The 21,289-nt window shown below is 43.3% G+C and overlaps 1 protein-coding gene across 2 annotated transcripts; it reads left to right on the top strand.

Moving 5' to 3' along the window:
* The first annotated feature begins 1,242 nt into the window (after window positions 1-1,242).
* akap1b (A kinase (PRKA) anchor protein 1b) lies at window positions 1,243-20,653 on the top strand. Of its 2 annotated transcripts, none has more exons than XM_056441617.1 (11): window positions 1,243-1,476; window positions 7,241-8,814; window positions 10,380-10,504; window positions 12,412-12,538; window positions 12,668-12,795; window positions 15,161-15,338; window positions 15,511-15,661; window positions 16,327-16,394; window positions 16,555-16,628; window positions 16,720-16,785; window positions 17,615-20,653. In XM_056441617.1, the coding sequence occupies exons 2-11, from the start codon at window positions 7,260-7,262 to the stop codon at window positions 17,675-17,677; spliced, it is 2,535 nt and encodes an 844-aa protein (XP_056297592.1). In that variant the 5' UTR covers window positions 1,243-1,476; window positions 7,241-7,259; the 3' UTR covers window positions 17,678-20,653. The 2 variants fall into 2 exon arrangements, with proteins under 2 accessions (XP_056297592.1, XP_056297593.1); XM_056441618.1 differs by lacking the exon at window positions 1,243-1,476 and adding an exon at window positions 2,015-2,100.
* The last annotated feature ends 636 nt before the right edge of the window (window positions 20,654-21,289 follow it).

The raw sequence follows: 21,289 nt of genomic DNA, 5'->3' as shown, positions 1-21,289 counted from the left end.
ATACAACTGACCAACTAAAGTCTTAAGCCCACTTGAGTGCCCTTGTGAGGCCTGGATAACCAACATCCTGATCTATACACTCATGTGCCAGCTCTGCTTATTATATTAACATTGGACCGTGTGATATGTTTGAATGTGAGATCAGTATTGGTCAGGGTCTGTTGACATGTAATGTTTTTGTGCCCTGAAATCCATGGCTGTCAATGTAGACTCGCGGAAGGCTCAAGCAAGATTTACGCTGTTGAGGTGTGCAAGAGTTCCCAGGAGCCAACGGAGTGGCAGCTGCATCCACAGATAAAAATAGTTACACTTTTGGAATGCAACATATGTCATGTGACATGGGACAACCAATTACATCTGGTAGATATCTTTTCTTTCTGTAAATTTAAGTCTTTGTGAATATAGGGAGGAGAAGATAATCATTTTAGTGAAGGATGACCCAAAGCTTTACCAGCTGTTCCACAGACTATTGGACTTACTCTGACTTATGAAAGGTCAGACAAACTGACTCAGACAAACCGAGCAGTAACGCTACAGTTAGGGGTGTAGGGTCTATTTATCTTTGTCAGTGAGGCTCACTGCTAAATGACCACAACTTTATCATCATCCAAAATAACTATATTTATTCTGCCTGCGTAAAATGTTACTTTGGATTCTTACTGTTTATATGTGCATATCTAATGTTACTGTAGATTCTTACTGTTTTATGTTTATATCACGTTTCATGTGTGCACTTTATCCCTTTGCTGCTGTAATCCTATACATTTCCCCACTGTGGGACTAATAAAGGATTATCTGATCCACATCTATTGGGCCAGCTCAAATCAAATGCCCACTCACGGATGTATGTCGGCCACTGGGTCTGACGCCACACTTACTCACAGAACTGGAGTTATGTCCAGAAACTATTTTTCTTGTCATATCATATGTCATATCTAATAACTTAAGATATCGATCTACTCATTCACTTTAATGTGGCTCTTTCACAGTCTTTCCTTGAGTCCTCATGTTGTGCATGAGACATGATTACTGAGATAATAAATATAACAGGGATCTTAGAAGGTGCATATGTATTTCTCTCTTTGCGCGTGCGCGTGTGTGTGCGTGCGCGTGTGTGTGTTTAACCTTGTGCTGTTGCAGCCTTACGGAAGCGATATGAAAATGCTACATGGTACGACCTCGTGAGAACGCCGTCTTGACTCTGACGTAGTTAGACCGGGGCGCTGCGTTACCGTCAGATCATACAGGGACGCATGACTGAAATAGGTGACTTTACTGCATTCTTAGTTACCGCGAGATTACAAACGACTCCAGCAGCTGAGTATCGCGAGACTTCCCCAGCTGTTTAGTCTGTTTTTTTAGACTAGTGCTCGTCGGTCTACACGTGGGGAAGAGAGACTGACTTTCTTCAGGGACACGTTTGAAAAACTATCAGTATCGCGCTCGTTGTGGCGGCACCGAGGACCCTAAAACACTGTAAGTAAATGAACAAAACTCTGGATACGCCAGTAGCCGTGAAGGGGGGACAACATGCACGCCTGTAGCCATCTGCATCATGGTCACACAGTGTGACTTAGTTCTAAATCAACTCACAGGGGTGCAACACATGCAATGTGTGCCAAATCCCATTTACTGACATCTCTGCAAACTGTCTGTGGTTCACCGGTGCATCGACCGAGTACGATAATCCCATGTCATTGAACTACTAGCCTACACATCTTTCTGTAATTCACCAGTCAGCACACTCAAGCTAGCTTCTCTCCCTGTTTAATTTAGATTACCATAATTCCCTTTCCCGTGCGGTCTCCCTGCACTAATTAACCGCTGGGTCCTGCATCTTGAACGGTAACAAACGCCCCTAGGTCGGCATTAGCACGAATGTGAATGAGTTAGTTATTATTTTCGCCGGGCCGGCTAGTGAGCTAACGCGAAGGTCTGAGGCCCGCGCAGGACAGAAGCACTCCAGGAGCGTCCTTAAACCCTGCGTCAGTCTGGGACAAGCCCTCATTGGAGTATTGGGTTGCGTTTGAAGCGACGTGATGCATCGCCTTTTTGCGGTGACCTCATGCGGTGGTCAGCATGCGAAATAAAGCTCTAAAAGTGAGGCTTTATATTGTCACCGGCTTTTACAATGGACTGTGTGACGAGCTGCTTTACCATTTTTAGAGCGTATTTGTGTCCACAGCCGGTTTAGCATTGCGAGCGCTGTGCGGGGGGCTAGCCTGCTAACTTCACACTTTGCACCGGGGCCTCCCGACCAGCCACGCTTTACTCCCGGTGGTGTAACGCTAGCGTCAGGACACCACCACCTCTCCTGGGTGACTGGGATGATTTTTGTCAACATTTAGCCAAACTTCCACTTGTACAGCGTTCGCATATTACTTCCAATTCTACGGGTAAACCGGTGTGCATGTTGGTGACTGACAGAAGTTTGTGTCTGTGGACGGTAACGAGTTGTCTGACAAGTTCTCCATTCATTCGCTTATTAAGTTACGGTTCCTGTGAATTTGCATATGCTTGCTTACTTAGTGCACGGACGTTTATTTTTTCTTTCAAAGACGGGTTGTACTGACTGTATACTACGTTGGCCACAGCAGTGTTTGAAACATTGACCAGTGTGAATTCTGAGTTAAACGCCTCGAGTCTCGTTTGATGTGCAGACTGCTGCTCTCTGCGAGGACGCGTTCAAACGCACCATGACAAGTGCCCTCTCACGTCGGGGTCTTTGTAACGTGACTCGCTGGGCTCCTCTCGTTGTGATGAAATGGTCTGACTGTTACATGACGGGTTTCTGCATGAGAATAATTTAAACACTGCACATCTTGTGAGCCACATGTAACTGTAGTCTCGGTGTGGGTTATTAGCACGTAACGCTAGCTGGCACGTTTTTTTTACATTAAGTCATTGGAAGTTGGCATTGCGACCCTCGTGAACACAAGACGACCCCGCAAGTCGATACATTGTCCCCGTCACGGGAGGGTGGAATGCAACAATGCGGATCTCGCCGTGCAGTTCGGTCAGCTATATTGAATGATTAGCCTTTCGCTGCGCTGTGGCTAACGTCCAGACTAGTTGGTTCAAAGTTGATTGGCAGTGGAGCCCTTGTCCGCTCCCAGACTGCATGCTGAATTAGTCCGCGTTGGCTCTCGGTCCCTGAAGGTCTCCTGAAGGGAGACTAACCGGGGCCACTGCAATTGCCGGGTCTGCGTTAATGGGTACGAAATGTCACTCTTTCGCAGTGTGTATCCGGGTAAACCCGCACGTCTGCCAGCAGTGCGAAGGGTTTGTAAAGGTCAAGTGGTACAGGTGTACACTACGTCTGCTGCACTGCTCAGACGTCAGACTGAACTACTCGAGAGAAATGGAAGTTATAACAAGGCTACTCCGTTTCTATTGTGCAAGCTGGTTTGGGTGCCTTTGCTCAGCACGTTGTTGGGTTTGTGACATATATATATGCAGCCTGACCACTCCCCTTTGGGAAGCCAAGGTCAGCGAGAATCCTGAAGGAAAGCACCAATGGGCACAGTGAAGAGAGCTCACCATTAGTTTGGCTGCTGGACTGCTCAAGTAACCTTGTCCAAGGTGACATGAGTGTGGGCCACCATTTCATAGGCACACATAGGCATACAGGCTCATCAGAACCTTTCTGTTGTGCTTTAGGTTTCAACATGAAACATAATATGTCAGTTGTTGATTTAACATTACATTCATCATTGCAAATATGTATCATTGCTAAACTAAACTGCTGACTTATCAGTGTGGCATTTCAGAGCTTAGGGACAGTCCATTTACATGTTCTGCTTGATAAAGATATTTGCAGGCTACAGTTCTTATTCATTGTTTGCCTGGTTTTAAGTGCCCTGAAAGTCTCACCTGAGTTAAAATTGCTGGACATTTGATGAGAAGCCAGAGCAGCAATTTTGAGGGAAGGTGATTTTAAATGCAATAATGTTTTACGTCTTTGATTTGTGCCTATAACCTAGTTAAATTGTGCTGTAAAATAACCATGGCCAATCATGCTTATAGCTTTCTTCAAGGAAAAAATATTAATCAAGTATTGCTGAGTGGATGCCCTGATATCTCGCCCATACTCAATTTAAACTTCCAAAAAGCATATTCCCCAGGATTTATCTTCTGCTCCTGGGGCAGAAAATGACATTTTGTTTATGTGTATATTGTTGTTAGAGGTTGCATTATATTAAGGTACATTTATAAACTTACCAGACTGTTCTAGTTCTGTTATCCTCCTAGACATTTATTATTCATTGATATTCCACATGTCAAAAATCGAATTGGAGCTTTCACAAAATGATTACCCCAATGGTCAACCCTTGGACAATGTCGCAATATCGATATTAAGGTATTTGGTTACAAATATTGTGATCTTTGAATTTTTTCCATATTGCCCTCCTGCTTTGCCAAAAGCCCAGATTCTGATCAAGTGTCAACCTCTATTTGGAAACAGGCCTTGGCATTAATATTTGGCCCCCATTTCAAACTCCTTCCTGTTGGTGCTTTTATAGGGGGCTCCAACACCAACGACCACCTTGTTTCACCTTAACTGACAACCTGTGACACTCGTTCCTATTTCTACAGGAACTCTACACCATACTAGAATGGAACTGAAATGATTATTACAATGTGCCACATATCAAATGTTTCCAGGATTGTGTTTGAATCCACTTGTCAAGTTAAAGTCTTTAAGAGAAGCACAGAAAACTGGTGTGTAATATTATCCCTATAAAAATAACAAATTTGGATGGGAGTCTGTCTTTGGGAATACGTCTTCATGGCTTTGCATTATTTAGGATGTGGGCCACAGCTTGGGCACAGTCATGTGTTTGCAGCCTTTAGCCTAAATGTTGACACAAGAGCCCGTATTGCTACACAGCAGCTCTTTCTATTATTTAATGTGGCAATCCTCAGGATTTTAGTCCTGGTTGACTATAATTTGTATTTAAGTGAGAACAATGCAATTGTGCTCAGTTAGCAGTCTGGAGTCTTAGAACTGTGTGCGTATTTACACCTTGTCTTCATACAATGAAGGAAAACTGTAACAGCTCATTTCTCCTGGAATGTCGCCACAGGTACTCATTTGTAAAACTGCAAATGTAGACATATTGACCTACTTTCATCAGAGCAACATGTGCTCAATCACCCTGGTGTTACCTCTTTTGGCAAAAGTGAATAAACAGACATTTATTTATAAAAAAATCTTATGAGATTGGCGCTTTTAATTTTGATAATGTATACCTGGATTCTGCAGAGGGCCAACAGTTGATAATGAAGAGCAGGTGGGAGGCAAGCAGCAGCCATAGAGGTCAACGGTCCATATCTTTCTCTCTCATATATATATATATATTGTTACTGTGTGTGTGTAGGGGGGGGGCAGCATATGATTGAGTCGCATCCAGATCATGTGATTCATTCCTCCTGGTGAAGGCAGCCTTGGCACGGTTTGTTAAGGAAAGGCATGTGCACATGTCCTTTTTTAAACATGGATCGAGAGTCACCTCCTTCATGGCGGCACACCAAGAGTTGGGAATGCAGAGGCTTGTTCCAGGGTCTTCCTTTGGGGCTGGTTTCTTAGTACATGTTTTTTTATATAATTTAGTAGTCAAAAGTAATGTAAAATCTTTAAATAAAATGAACCACTCCGCTGGAGTTGATGTGCAGAGACAAGATTTGACTCTGGTAAATTTATCACGGGTCAATTATTTTATCTTTTGTTTGCGAAAATAACTAAATGAACATTATAAATGTGACGGTGATTTTACTGAGGAATATATCAGGATCTTGCTGGATGACTTTGTTGCAGCAAAAGTTATGACTGGTTCAACCTTTTAGCCGCAACAACTTTTTTGTGTTTGTTGTTTAGCTAACGCGCTCTGTTGTGGCAGTCGTTCTCCAGTCTTCAAACAGCCCTAAACTGATTGTAGGAAGTACTGGCTGGGTTAGCTTGGTATGTCCCTGATTCTCCTGTTACTCTTTTTGTCGTTGTCATGGAGAGACAAGTGGCACCTTTTTATTGTTAGTAGGGATATCTCAAGCCATTTGCAGGGTCGCCATCGAGGCTCATTCCAGGCATTCTTATTTGGGGGGTTGTTGCATGTACAGTGGAGTGCATTGAACTGTGTGTATCCTGATTTGTGGTTGGCGTCTTTACTCAAAGCAACAGGGAGCCCAGAGCTAAAGTTCCAAATGGCATTTGAGTTCGAGTCTTGTCCTCATGGTGGAAGAGAGGGGTTATCAACTCTCCCTGCAGCCCGATAGGACCGGCGTAAGCGGAGGACTTGTTTTACCTCGGTAGTAATGAGGACTACAACAGATCACAAAACCCGCTGTTTTTGATCGGATCGGCACAACAACAAAAAAGGGAGAACATGTAACTTTGATCCCATTTGTTGCCACTGATTCTAATTGAGGATCATCAATAATCCATAATAACGGAGGCAAATCAGTTTGTCGTTTGATTAAAGCAGCTGGTCTGCAAGACTGAATATTGGTTGATTTAAAAACTTTGTCACACTGATGGTTAACGTGAAACTGTAATTAATCTGCATCTCGTATGCCTGCCAAAGTGAGTGGGTTCCTCCGGACAGTGTTCCGTTCCACCGTTGGTAGCAGCACGGACTTGTGTCATTAAAGCCGTACTTTTCCTGTTCCGCACTCGGAGGCTTCTTCCACACCGTTTTTTTTTTGCTGCTCGTATGGAAGGTGCACACACGCCTCTCTGTATCCAGCATCCCCTCCTCATCCCTCTGAGTGTGTGTATGTAAACACACCTCAAATTCGAGTTTGCCGGCCCTCTAGAGGCAGCAGTGTCCAGCTGCAGGCCCGTACCTAGTGCAGCCTGCGCAGGGTTTCCCCACATGGGTTGTGCTCTGACACGGACAACGATGATGAGCACTCTGGCTCAACTCATCTTCATGATGTCTCAGGATTATATCAGACATTTCCCAGCTGAGATGGACAGCTTTGCCACACCTGTCTCTCAGTTTAATTCAATGCATAATGTTTTAAGCATTCTGTTGTTCATCGTTGTTTGTATAATTATTTAGTTCGACTTTTTGTAATCCATCTATGTAAAAATACTTTTCACAAATAATAAAATATTCAGGTCCAGCGCAAGTGAAAGTCTAGCATCAACATGCCGATCCAGACCAGTTTACCCAGGTTTTGCATAGATTGTATTAATTGTGAATTGTCCCTCACTAATACAAATCTGTGTGTCTTTCAGACGTTAGTGTCCTGAGGAAATGCCGCTGAGGTTTCGTTCTGTGGTGCCCTACACACTGCCCGGAGTCCTTGCACTGATCGGCTGGTGGTGGTACATCTCGCGAAAGAAAGAGCGGCTCATCAGCCATGACGGCCAAGACGGGGCTCCAACAGCTGCGGGTCTTAGAGCACCTCCAGCAGAGGGTAGCAATGGTTTGGTCGAGAACAGCAATGTACCCTCAACAAATGACACAGAAAGCCCCACCCACAAACCTCCAAAGATCAGTAACCTGGTAACAAAACATGAGAATATTTCCCAAAGCCATGTCCATGGCACTGAAGCAGCGCCTTTGCTGAAACAAAATTCTGAAGAAGCTGCCCCTCATCTTGGTAGAATAAAACAACATGAAGAAGTTCATAAACCCTCTGTCTCGACTTTGCCATCACCTGGCAAAGAAGACAGTGTGCGGGTGTCACTGAAGGACCACACGGACCCAGAGAAAAGCTCAACAATTGCCTTTATAAAAGAGCTGGAGAAACACAGAGTCAAAGATCCAGACTCTGCTCCAGAAGCCACTGCAGAAGAGGTCATCTTGCCATGCCAGTCTCCCAATGTAACCAGCTCCTGCCCAACAACAATACACCTTTCTGACGCAGAGAGGCCGGAGCCAGAAGGGGAAGTTGCAAAGCACTACAGCACTGTTGATACACAAGATGAGATGGTTATTTGTGCAGCCACCCCAGCCAAAGTGCAGAGAGTGACCCCATCAGAGGCAGACTCTCTAGAGACACCGCCTTCAGCACGGGATTTCCACCAACATATTCTAACCAGCACACCTACCTCCCTGACCTCCACCGTCCTGACGCCAGTCCTAAACTCCACCACCCTTTCAGAAACCCAAGAGGACATTCATGGAGAGGAACAGGATCTGGAACTATTAGCAGCTGGACTCATAATGCAGGTCATCTCAGCAGCTACCCAGGAGATCCTTGGTGTCACCAGCTGCCATGTGACCCAGCCAAGCTGCAGTAGCAACACACCACTGGTTGGCGGAAGACTGTGCTCCCAACAGGAGCCAATCGCAGCAGCGCAGCAGCATCACCGTCTATTGAGTGGCCCCTCTCAGATAGGCAATGAGACTGGAGACCAGGGGATGCCTAATGGCTGCTCCTCGGCTCCGGTGTGGAAGCCGGTTGAGGTCAGTCACAGGGTTCACCAGACAGACCATGCACAGAGAGACCATTGGCAAACACCCTCGCATCAAGCAGCACAAAGTACCCTTTTGCTAAACATGAAACTGAAAGGGGATGAAGCGGCAGCGCTGGCCGACGACTCGGCCTGCAGTACATGCCACTCTGAGGACGGCATCAGCAACGAGGACCTCCAGAACAGCATGTTTGAAAACCAAATTGATGTGATCCAGGTTACGGACTTGTCGGCAAAAGAAGCCACGCGGCCACAATCGTCGGAGACTGCCACGGAGGCGACTGGCGTAAACTCCCTGGCGGCTGTGTGTGAGATGAAGAGGCTGAATGGAATGGGCCTCAGGAATGGAGCTCACGGGACATGTGAGGTGGAGACGGACCAGTCTGGAGGTGAGGCATCATTCTGTTGATTCTCTGGATTGGTGTTCCAAGTGTTGCGGAGTTCAATTACGTTCCATGCTCTAAAATGTGACCATAGAGAGAAGCTCTGCAGGCACTGTGCATATTTCCGCACAAGGAATAACAGCGGAACTTCATTGATTTTATTTCAGAAGCTAAAGGTTAAGTTCTGTTGGGCTACTGTAATGCGGTCGGGTTGGGAAGCCACAAGTCTATGCAAATGTCTCCCTGTTGCATTTATTGTCGCTTGAAAGATGCCCGGGGGGGAAACTAAACACAACTTAACATTCACAGGCAGACGAGAACAAATAGTGACGTGTTCTTTGAATTCAGGATGGTTTAGCAACACTCGTACTGTATTTACTTTATTTGAGGGTTTAAAATATGGACAATGATATATCGGCCAATAGATCTTAGATTTTTTTTTTTTTAAAGGCTGCCCCTTATAGGCCTATAATTGGAATAATTTGACCCCAAGTAACATTTGTCTACCCTTACTAAAAGCTTAACAAGGTCTTAAGCCCGCTCTTACATTTGCTGAAACTAAGCTGAATCTAGAAGAGAGGAGCTTGATAACTGAAGGCTCTTGCTGCCATTCTACTGTTGAAGACGTTAGGAACCACAAGTAGCCCCGCATCCTGAGAACACCGCTCTCTAGAGGGTAATATGGGACTGAACTCTTTAACTAGGGATCTATGTATTTAAAAAATAGTTGTCAGTGATACAAAATAAATCCTGTACACATTTTGATGCATCAAAAAGAATGTATTATCTTTTTATAATCACCTTGTAGCCCTCATAATTTAATTGTAAGGTGCCTAGAGACCCCCTAATAGAAACACACATGGACCCAAAGTGCAAGCACAGGCGCTGCTGTGGTGGTAAGATGAACCAGGTGACGTGAAGATTATTCGAGTAGATGCAACTACGCTTGTTACTTTACAAATCAGTTTCAGTTTCTTATATAGCAAATCTTCAAATTTGCCTCCGAGGGCTTTACCATCTGTACACATACGACATCCCTGTCCCAGAACCTCACATCGGATCAGGAAAAACCTTTAACAGGGATAAAGGGAAGAAACCTTCAGGAGAGCAACAGAGGAGGATCCCTCTCCCTGGACGGACCGAGGCAATAGATGTCATGTGTACAGATGAACAGCGTTAGAGTTGCAACACAATGAATATGATAAATTATGAATAATGTGAAGTGGATCCAGATAAACAGGAGGTAGAGAGGAGAGGCATCAGCATGGCCATTCGAGCACATGTTCATGAAAGTGAAACCTAATTCAGACGCCACCGCCACTTGGTTTACACAATCGTATGTGGCTCAGAAGGTCGAGTGGCTCGGTCCTCTATTGTTGGTTTCCTTGCCGTTTCGAAGGGAATGAATAAAGTGATTTCATGTGATGTAAAAGTGTAGATTGTGTGGTTTCCAGTGTCATGCTGACGTCTCAACTAAAGTGATGTTTTTTGTTAATGGTGCACTAGATGTCTCTGTAGGAAACGTCTAATGTTGCTGTAAATGTTCACGGTGCTGATGGTTTTGTGTCTAGGATCTGATGTGAACAGTATGGACTCTGTGGACAGCGGCTGCACTATGGGTGCCGGGGAAAGCCAGAGCAACCACGCTGCCTCCTCGAGCTCCGAGCTCATCGTCTGGGAGATCGAGGTGCCAAAGGTGAGTCGGTACAAAGGGCACAAGGAATAAACCCAGTAATTATCAGTGTGACATGATGACTACCCCACCGCCATGCACCTTGTCACCAGAGAAGTCCTCTCGCTGTGAAATGGAACCGAGCGGCTCCCTCTGTGCCAGTGTTGGGGAAAGATTTTCAAGTGGTGTTAAACCAAAAAAAAGGCTTTTAAATCCTGACCAAATTTGCTCATGGTTGTTCCTTTTCTTTTTGTGGAGTATTGCTCATGTTTAATGAAATGGAACATGTGCACAATTGTGGTAAATTTCAGTTTTAACTAAAGATGCCCCATCAGGTTTTTTGGTACCGATCACTGAAATCAGTATCTGCCGATCCGATGATACCGATCACGGTGTCGATTGAAGCATTCTATTTATTGTGTAGCATTATTGCTTAAACATTTAGACTATTTAAGAAAAAAATTAATAAAAATGTAACAATTGATAAATTGTTGATGATATGTTTAGAGATATACTAAGATTTCAGACTATCTGGATGATTTCTTGATCATGCATGATTACATTTTAACAATTCTTATATAATATATTTTTATCTTTTATATTTTATTCTTTTACAAACTATTTTAAAAACCTTTTAATGTTAGCATAATTATAACTCAAAAATAGAAAAGACTAAAAATCAGCTGTGTTTAGTAAATATGTTAGTTGTTCTTTATTTTTGTAATCTTGAAAATCTTTTACTTGACTTAATGATGAGTTACACGGTCGCCTACTGTTTTTCCTAATGAACTGATGTTGTCACTTGGATCTTCCGCTAACTTTATCAAAACCTCAAACCGCCAACTTATCCCGCCGGATTTCACCTCAAACATCAGTCATGGGGGGCAGCTGTGAGGGTCAGCTGAGAGGACTGGGGTGACCCGTTATCGGGACGCCGCTCGATGTGAGGATCCCCTCGTGGACCCCTCTCTGGACCCTCTTCCTGCTCCGATCGCCCGGTCCTGTTGTCTCCGTTGCGGTTCTCGGCTCTGATAGTATCGCCGCGTCTCTGCATCATCTCTGTAGACGTTTTGGGATCAATCATGATATGGAGATAATGGGAATATCGGCTGATATGGATCGGCGCCGATCAGATCGGTGCATCCCTAGTTTTAATGGGATCGTCGGGGTTTGAAACTGACGAGTGTTATCGGAGCAGACGGTGACATGGCGCGCTGTTGCGCGCAGGCAGTGCCTGCTGCTGCGTCCAGAGAATGATTTTCATCAGAGTAACAGTATTGTGAGTAATCAGCGCATGAGTGGGGCAAGTGTGATCACTACTGAGCTCTGACTACCTGAAGGGCAACCCATAACTAAAACTATACTTTCTCCTTTTTTCGTGGATTGTTCGGGGTTTTTTTATTATTAGTGTTTTTTAGGGTATTTTGGGGTTTAGGGTATTAGCTGGTTTTTAGGGTTTTATTTGGTTTTAAAATTTTTTATCTTATTTCTTTAATTATTAGTGAGTCAGTGTGTTGTGCATTTGGTGTAAGCATCATTGAGATTTGTGAGACCATTAGGACTAATCAGATTGTTAATTCATGAGTAATAATAATTATGAGTACTTGATGGGTTTCTTGATATATCTCTTGATAACACGGTATTGTTCATTGTTCTTCTCTTCTCTCTTCAATCTTCATAAAATAAAAATGGAAAAATAGTTTTGTTTTCCACACATTGCACAGTTCAGTAGCCATTTGTGGGAGTGAGCAGGTGCAGGTGTCACCAGACCTGGTCTCTCTCCCAGACTTAAACTACTACAGTTTAGGCCATGTTTTTTTTCTCTTAAACACAGGACTTTGACTTTCCCTTTTGAGCTTGGTTTAAATTCTTAGAAAATGTTAACGTTATAGTTTTGTATTTATTTTTTACGCTTTGTCTTCCTGTACCAGCATCTTGTCGGGCGGTTAATAGGGAAGCAGGGAAGATATGTGAGTTTCCTGAAGCAGAACTCGGGCGCAAAGATCTACATCTCCACCCTGCCTTATACACAGGAGTTCCAGATCTGCCACATAGAGGGTGAGTTGGGGGCTTTGGATCCCCACATCCCATTTGTGGGGGGGGTGGAGGGATTTGTATGTATTTCAAAGGAACCATTTGACATGTTTTATACCAGTGCTGATCTGAGCCTCTTGTGTTTCTCTCCAGGTACGCAGCAGCAGGTGGACAAAGCCCTGTCCTTGATTGGGAAGAAGTTTAAAGATCTGGACATGACCAACCTATATGCACCGCCGCCGCCCCCACTGAATTTGCCATCACTTCCCATGACCTCTTGGGTAAGGGTGGGCTCTCTGGCTGTTCGGTTCCTCCGTTACTAAAGTGGACATATTTTTTTCCGCTACGATATATAGGCAGAAAAGTCAGTCTAGATAGATAGATAGATAGATATATACTTTATTAATCCCCAAGGGGAAATTTGTCGAGCCAGTAGCAGCAACACACAAGAAATAAAAAAAAAAAAAAAAAAATAAAAATAAGAAGGGTTATCTGGATCTGGCAGGTGGTGAGCTGAGCCTTCTCATAGCCGCGGGGGCATGTGTTCTCTGCTCTCTCCTTGTGGCAGCGGAGCGTGAGGAGACGTCTGGAGAAAGTACTCTAAAAATGAGGGTATATGTCAACCCAGGTTTCATGACAGATTGTCGACTCACCGCGGTAGTAAAAAAAAAAAAAACTAGTTGGTGTTAGTTTGACTTTATCACGTACTTGTTTCTCTGCAGTTTTTGTCCTGCAGAGGGAACTTGTCAAACACTCAAATGTGATAAGAACCTATGAACAACTGGTTCCTCACCTTCTATAATGACCTCGGTTGTGGCAGTTACGCTTGATCAACTCGTGGTTTATTGCATGACATAAAAAGTAAAAATAAATCATCCTCCCTACAGCACAGGACTTTTACTATGAAAAATGTCCGAATTGATACATTAACATTGTTTGATTGCTATTGTAGGGGATTTCAGATATGTATGGAACACATCTGCATCATTCATTTCCTGGAACTCTTGGGGAAATCTATATACAGGACTTTTTTTAACATACAAAAGTCTGACTTTTATTTTTATAAACTCTTCCTTGGTACAGTAAAAATGTTTTAATGTTGGCATAATTTAAGCTAAATCTCAGAAACGATCTATAAAGATACAAAATCAGTGAATTGTTTACTTGTATAAGTTCGTGCATGATTTGTCGACATCTTATTTTGAAAAACGGATGTTTCACGTGGTTCTTTCCGCTAACTTTGCAAAACCGGATAGTGTCACGTAAATCCTTCCGCAAACTTTATCAAAACCCTCGCGCGCTCCCGATCGAATGCGTTTACCGTCAACATCAGTCTATAGGGGCTCAGACATGTGAGTGTCGGCTGAGTTGAACCAGTGATTCAACTCGGGGGACGGGGACGCCGCTCGCTACGTGAGGATCCCCTCCTGGACCTCTGCACTCAGCCGGCCCTCGCCCGTCGCATTTACTCCGTTGCGGTGCGTTGCGATTGAAACGTCTCTGATAGTTCTCGCAGATGTTACGTCATCTGATCGGCCAATTTTGATCGGCCGTTTTGAGAACGCCGATCAAAACCGATAATGGGAATCAGATCGGTGCATCCCTAATATATATATATATATTATGGAAAAGATCTACCTACATTAATGATAAATATCAATATATATACAGGACTGTCTCAGAAAATTAGAATATTGTGATAAAGTTCTTTATTTTCTGTAATGCAATTAAAAAAACAAAAATGTCATGCATTCTGGATTCATTACAAATCAACTGAAATATTGCAAGCCTTTTATTCTTTTAATATTGCTGATTATGGCTTACAGCTTAAGAAAACTCTAAAATCCTATCTCATAAAATTTTAATATTTCCTCAGACCAAGTAAAAAAAAGATTTATAACAGCTGAGTGTTTGTCAAGGCTCAGGAAACCCTTGCAGGTGTTTAGAGTTAATTAGACAATTCAAGTGATTTGTTTAATATCCTACTAGTATACTTTTTCATGATATTCTAATATTTAGAGATAGGATATTTGAGTTTTCTTAAGCTGTAAGCCATAATCAGCAATATTAAAAGAATAAAAGCCTTGCAATATTTCAGTTGATTTGTAATGAATCCAGAATGCATGACATTTTTGTTTTTTTAATTGCATTACAGAAAATAAAGAACTTCATCACAATATTCTAATTTTCTGAGACAGTCCTGTATATATATATATTTATCATTAATGTAGGTAGATCTTTTTGACTTGGTCATTTTAAAAGTAGCTCGCAAGCCAAGAAAGTGTGGGCACCCCTGCAGTAAACACTTGGTAGACCACCACTGGAGTCCAAACAACGGCTCATTGGAAACGTGGGTTTCTTCTCGTATAAGCAGGACTGTCCAACCATTGACAGGAGAGTAACTGACCAGAAGATGGCGAGCTTCACCTTGCAAGGTGTTCTGCCTGCTGTGCTGTTTCTGTTGGCTTGTGCTTTACTTTGCGGGTTAACTGGACATTTCACCGTGGCAAAAGTTCTGGATGTTCGCTGCACTGGTCTTATTGATATCAATTTAGGATGCCGTATTATATTTGTTGTGATGACGTGTAGACGGCCCACTGAATCCTGGAGGAGTAACCCTTCCTCTTGCCTCTGTTGCGTCCTCAGCTGCTGCTCCCCAGTGGAGTGACCGTCGAAGTGATCGTGGTGAACATCGTGTCAGCCGGTCACGTCTTTGTCCAGCAGCACACCCATCCCTCCTACCACGCTCTGCGGAGCCTCGACCAGCAGATGTTCCTCTGCTACTCGCAGCCGGGCACCCCTGCCCTGCCCTCGCCCGCCGAAGGTAACCACGGACGGTCAAATCCATTCTATCCACACTACAGTAACAAAGATACATTTGTCTTCATTGTGACTATTCTAATCATCTGCCAAAACAAAAGTAGAAAATACATTTTTAAATGTTATCTCTGTAATCAACAGTGTTTTTTTATTATGCATCTGTGTTTGTCGTCCAGTTGGTGTGATCTGTGCAGCTCCTGCGGCGGAGGAAGCCTGGTGGAGAGCTCAGGTCATCACCTTCTATAAAGAAACTGATGAGGTGGAGATCAGATACGTTGACTACGGAGGTTACGACCGCGTTAAGATCGACTCACTACGGCAAATACGGTGCGTGTCGTAGCTCTCGCTGTATTATAACTGTGTCGTGCCATTTATAATACAAGCAATAGTTCCCTTTAGCTTTCTATAATTGTGCTGTGGGAATAGTATTCCTAATTCTTCCACCAGGCGTGTCTTTTTCTACATTCAAGATTTTTTGACACAACTTCACGATCGTGCTGTCAATCTCACAACCTGAGAGCTGCACACACTTGAACACTGTGCTGGTCTCCATCCTCTCCCAGGATGTCAGCATTCTTTCTTCTCCCTGGCAAAGGCCCGTGTGGTTGTGCTTTGTCTCACTCTTTCGAACTTTAGGATCTCCAAAGTGTTTCCTGAGGCGCAATCATACTGAAATGTAAAATGTGATTGTTGCAGCCTTGATCAGTGGACCTTCTCACTACTGCCACCATCAGGTGGAAAGTTTCAGTTGTAATTGTGACCTTGCCCTGACCCACAGAAGTGTTGTGGAGCAATACTGTCACGCTGATGAAGGCCTAGCCGAAGCAGTTCTGGTGGTTCGACAAAGTGCTGACTAAAGCATGAGGATTAGTAAAGGCTACTAAAATGGGTTTTCAGTGTGTCATCATGGAATACCATGTGTAAAATATATATACAATGAGACATATTTTCTGAATACTGTCTTTAACTGGTTCCTCTGTTTTATTTTCCAGGTCTGATTTTGTAACGCTCCCGTTTCAAGGGGCTGAAGTATTGCTTGACAACATCGCCCCACTTCCAGGTACAACATTGTTAATGCATCGTTTTCAAGCTTACGGCCACACCACCATCTTACCGGCAGTGCCAGTATTTCTGGTGTCTGTTTCTGAAAGCTGCAGCTCGTGTAAAGCTTGAGGTTCCTCTGTGGTCGTTCTCACGTGTGGTTAACGCCCTGTCATCAGGAGAGGATCGCTTCTCACCAGAGGCCACATCTGCGTTGGAGGAGATGACCAGAGGAGTGGCATTGCTTGCACAGGTTAGACCTCCTCCTCACTGGACTGAACTCCAGCGTGTCAATCTACTGTAACTCACCCCCCCTCCCCCCATTTGTCTGTCCCTCTGTGAAGGTCTCAAATTACGACAACAACACAGGCCTCCCGCTGGTCCACCTGTGGAACATGGTCGGAGAAGAGGTACGATGCTCCGACCGAGCCGTCTGACATGCGCTTCACTGTTGAACACAAATGTCCTACAACCAGACTGGTAGCTTGAAAGTTAAGGATGTCGGTTACAAGGCCTGACTACACCGAGGGAGGTTTTACTTCTCGCAGAATAGATCCTTCTGTACAGGCCTCAACCAACCCCGTTGTCCCTCGGCATAACATGTAACTGTAAACAGTTGGTACACTACAGCGGTCTCTGGAAAGCTGGACTCGATACAATTAACAGAAAATACCAAATGACTGTAATGGTGTTAGCTGTGTGTATCGGTGAAGAGGCTGCACGAGTTAACCAAGCAAAGCAGTCGGGCATTGACCGTGTGTTCCTCTTAATAAAGTTGCATACGTGAAATTCTAAAACATATTGTCATATTTACGCTATGCTACAAACGGCTGCAGCGTGACGACGACTGCCCACTCAAAACCCAAAGTGTGTACTTTTATTTCAATGTTTGCTCTGATGAAGTAGTTTTTTATGATTTATAATAAGAATAAGCTGCTTAGAGCTTTTGTTGTACTTGTACCCTCAAAGTTCAATCTGATCTATTTAATGTGACCCCCCCCCCCATCGCTTTATAATGATCTTCATTCAGCACTCAATGAAACTCAACACTTTCTTCACAGATGTTTCACATTAACATATTGACCTTTGTTGGTAGTCATGTGAAACACACGCAGGAGTTGAGGCACCTGAAACAAATGGATGATGGCAGTGTTTCTGTTGAAGTGGTGATGTTGATGAATATGACTAACTCTTGCTGCCATCGTTTGAATAAATCTAATCTTTCTCTTCTGATTTCAGGTGGTATCGGTGAACCGTACGCTAGCAGAGAGGAGCCTGGGTGTTTGGGTGGAGGGATTTTGAACTCCTACATGCTCTCAGCTCCACCCCACATCCACCCTTTATTCTTTTGGATCCGGGTCCTCGTGAGGTCCCAGCCCCATCAGACACCGATGCGTCGAAGAAGATTGCTTTTTTTTCTTTCATTGCTCTTTTTTTCATCCACCACATTTCTTTGAAAATACATTAAAAATTATGTGCGGGCATAATCTACAAGAAAAGCACCGCTTAAAAAAAACAACGACCTCCCCTCTTGTTCTTGTACACAAAAAGAACATAAGAAACTTGTTAAAAAAAAAATTTAACAACAAAACAAAACATTTTTAAATCTATATTGTAACTAAATAAAGGTTCTACCAATATAATTTTTTTCTCCCACATCCAAACTTTAATTTTTGGATCATCATGCTGTGTGGAAGGACAAATGTTTGTGAACAATTTTGAGTTTGGTTTGACTGATTGAGAGACTGATGAGGGGCAGCGTGGGAAAGAGGAGCGCCCAGCAGCGTGGCATCAAGAGGCACGGCCTTCTCTGGGGTGGCCATCCAGAGCTGCTGCTGCTGCTCCACTTGTACCAGGACAGAGCTGCTTCCTGTTGCTCCACCATCTTGCACTGCGTTTTAGAGCCAGCCATTTCAACTTACATTTCAACAAAAAGCAGTTGGGACAGTTTTTCATATTCAAGCTCCATTTTCTTTTTATTCAGTCAATATTTCCAAGGTGCATTTTTTCAGACCGCAAGGCAACAAGCTGATGCTGTTTGTTCAAGACTGACGGAACTGTAAAGATCCACTCTATTTTTTGATGGCACCACCAAATCCCTAAATTTACAGTTCCCACAGTTAAGAGAGAAATAAAAATCACAAGACAATTCTGTCCTACGAGAACTACGGATAGCTGTGCTCGTTAATGGCACCGTAACGGAGTTGGCTTTTTTCTCATTTACCGATCAAGACTCTCGGTAACAAATGCTCAAACATTTCAATCTGAAGGGAAGGGGGTCTGTTGACTAATCTTTACATGTTTGTCAATACACTGAATGTCTCATGGGGGTCCACTGGTTTAACAAGTCCAAAGAAATGGGTTTTGTGAGCTGCGATGAAGAGTTCATACACTGTTGAGTTTCAGTGTGCTGCGCTTTCAAAGACTTGAGGGAACCACCATGACATGGGAGAACCACTAAACCAGAGGGTTAGCAGGGCTGACCTGGTGTTGACTGAGCTGGACCCTGTTGGTGTCCTTGGTGCGCATGGTAAACCAGCCTGGGAGCCCCTGGGTGCGCTCTGTCCCCACAGAGGGCAGGGCCTTGCTCAATTAAAAGTAAAGGTATAAATAAGTGGAAATTATTACTTTTTAAATGTTTTGCTTTTAATATTGACGTCACCCCAAGTTTAACACAAAATATGTGATACACATGAACAGTAAAAAGTACTAATGGCTGATCAGGTCTCTGACCATAATGCTGCATTTATAGTTGAGTGGGAGCCAGTTAATGGTGTGGTTATATTTTTCTAATGCATATAATCATGTCAATGTGAGCTAAAGTGATATAAGAGTGTAACTGCACATCAACACAGGCTCTTTAGTGTGGTCACTATTATTTGTTGGATCCCCTGTTTCAGCCAACCAGGAGCTTCTAATGACCTCTAGAAACGTGTTGCGCTTACTTTACTGGAGCCTTTTATTAGCAAGGCAGGAGTCCTTTCCCAGTGATCCGATTGGTTAGGAGGAGGGCAGTTGACCGGTTGTGATTGGGTCTTCTGAGGTAGCAGTGCAGCATATGTTACCGTAGGGATCTCCCTCTGGTGATAATTATTACGTCATGAAACTAATTGAGCTTGATTGCACACAAAGCACTCCTTGTAATGTTTCATGAAACGGTCCTCTGGAAGAACAAGGCTCCCACGTGTTTCTCGTCAGTCTACAGCAGAATGTGTCTCTTGCTCGTGTGCGTGTGTGTGTGTGTGTATATATATATATATAGAGATCATTTTGTTTTCAGGCATTGAATTCTAATGTTCATCCAGTGTCAGACCGTCCCATGTGTGCACTTCACTGATCAACTCAAACAAACCCTGTGAGGGATTCATTTCCAAGATGAATAACACAAACTCCCGTCTAGTTTTTTGTTTTTTTGTTGTCTTTTTTCAATGACAAATGAAATCACTGTTACCCGAGCAATAAGGCAGCTTTATTTTTAAATTGAAGGACAGGACGTGGAAAAACGGGGTGGGCTTTAAGTGCTCCATATAACACGACTACAAACAGAATGTGCTCTTCATAACACGTAAACAACACTTTAGAAACTCAATAATGCATCATGTCGATACTGTATCTCAGGAATGGTTGACTAGCTGGTCAGTTTGGGGCTCAACGTGCCTGAGGGCAGCTGGAGGAGGAAAGGGCATTGGTTATGCGTTGAACAGAGAGAATTACGATGGATAGGAAATTAGGCATTTTGACGAAGAATAACATAGAAGACATTTCTGAGTTCTCGAAGGTGTTCTTAAGTTGGTGCTGGATTTGGAGCAGTAGCCATATCATCTGTCGTTGGCTCGTGTGCATACTTCCTCTCTTTCACATGAAATGTCTGATCCCGCCTGTCCCTCTTTTTCAAATCCAGATCAATAACCCTCACACACCTTAAAACATCATTTGAATCGAACTGGAGTTTTGTTAATTTCTCTGTAAATAAGATATTTGACTGTACTTTTCTATAACACTGGAGAGAGAGTTATAAAGGGAACATTATTGATTTTTTTCTTTTTGTTTGGTTTGTTCTGGTTCATCCTGCCTCCCCTTTTTCAATCAATGTTCTCAAGCTGTGAGATAAGTGTTTGCATAGCTAGACAAGTCATCATTTGATTATTTAAACAGGTGTTAAGGTTGTGTGCCCAAAAGCATTTAACATGTACAGACCCGTTTTGCTAGGCTCATCTTAAGTTTGATTTGTTGATTGTACAGATCTATTAAGGGGAAAAAATAAAGTTATTGATCGTGTGTATGGTACTTTTTTGTTGGTTGAATTGAAGTGATTAATGGCAAGTCTTGATCACTTAGTTTTGTTGGCAAATGGACATTTTTATGAGAATTGTTTTGGTGGCCAGAGGCTTTGTGTTTACGGGCTGTCCGCCCGGTCCACCACTGTTCCTCAGAAACACCTTGAGGGAATGTCTGCACAAACGTTCAAGGTTTTTTTATTTGCCATCTGTGCCTAGACCAGCAGTCCAGACACATCGGAATTATTTTTGCAGGGTTCTTCGAGTCAACAGAGGTACAAAACAAACACACTATAATAATAATAGTAACCGTAATAATAATAGAAATATGAAACATATTTTTTTTTTTTAACTGTACAAAAAACACACTACATAGTGTGGTAAAGTGTATGCAGTATTAACAGTATTAAGTACAGGAACAGGTTATCAAAAATAAACAAGAGGAGAGTGCAGAGATAATAAGTAGGTGAGTAGGCTAGTGCTGTACCTAGCTTGTAAAAAGAAAAAGAGGGGGAAGGGGAAAGTTATGTGGGGATATTGCACATGTTCAGATGTTGGGAGAAGGTTGTGTGGGGCTATTACACTGATCGTAGTATTGCACATTTTTCACACTTTCAAGGAGTGCGCATTTCTCAGT

Source organism: Pseudoliparis swirei, chromosome 20, assembly GCF_029220125.1.
Source record: "Pseudoliparis swirei isolate HS2019 ecotype Mariana Trench chromosome 20, NWPU_hadal_v1, whole genome shotgun sequence".
In the NCBI taxonomy this organism is placed as follows: Eukaryota; Metazoa; Chordata; class Actinopteri; order Perciformes; family Liparidae; genus Pseudoliparis; species Pseudoliparis swirei.
Note: the sequence above shows the minus strand (reverse complement) of the source record. Positions and strands in the feature narration are given on the sequence as shown.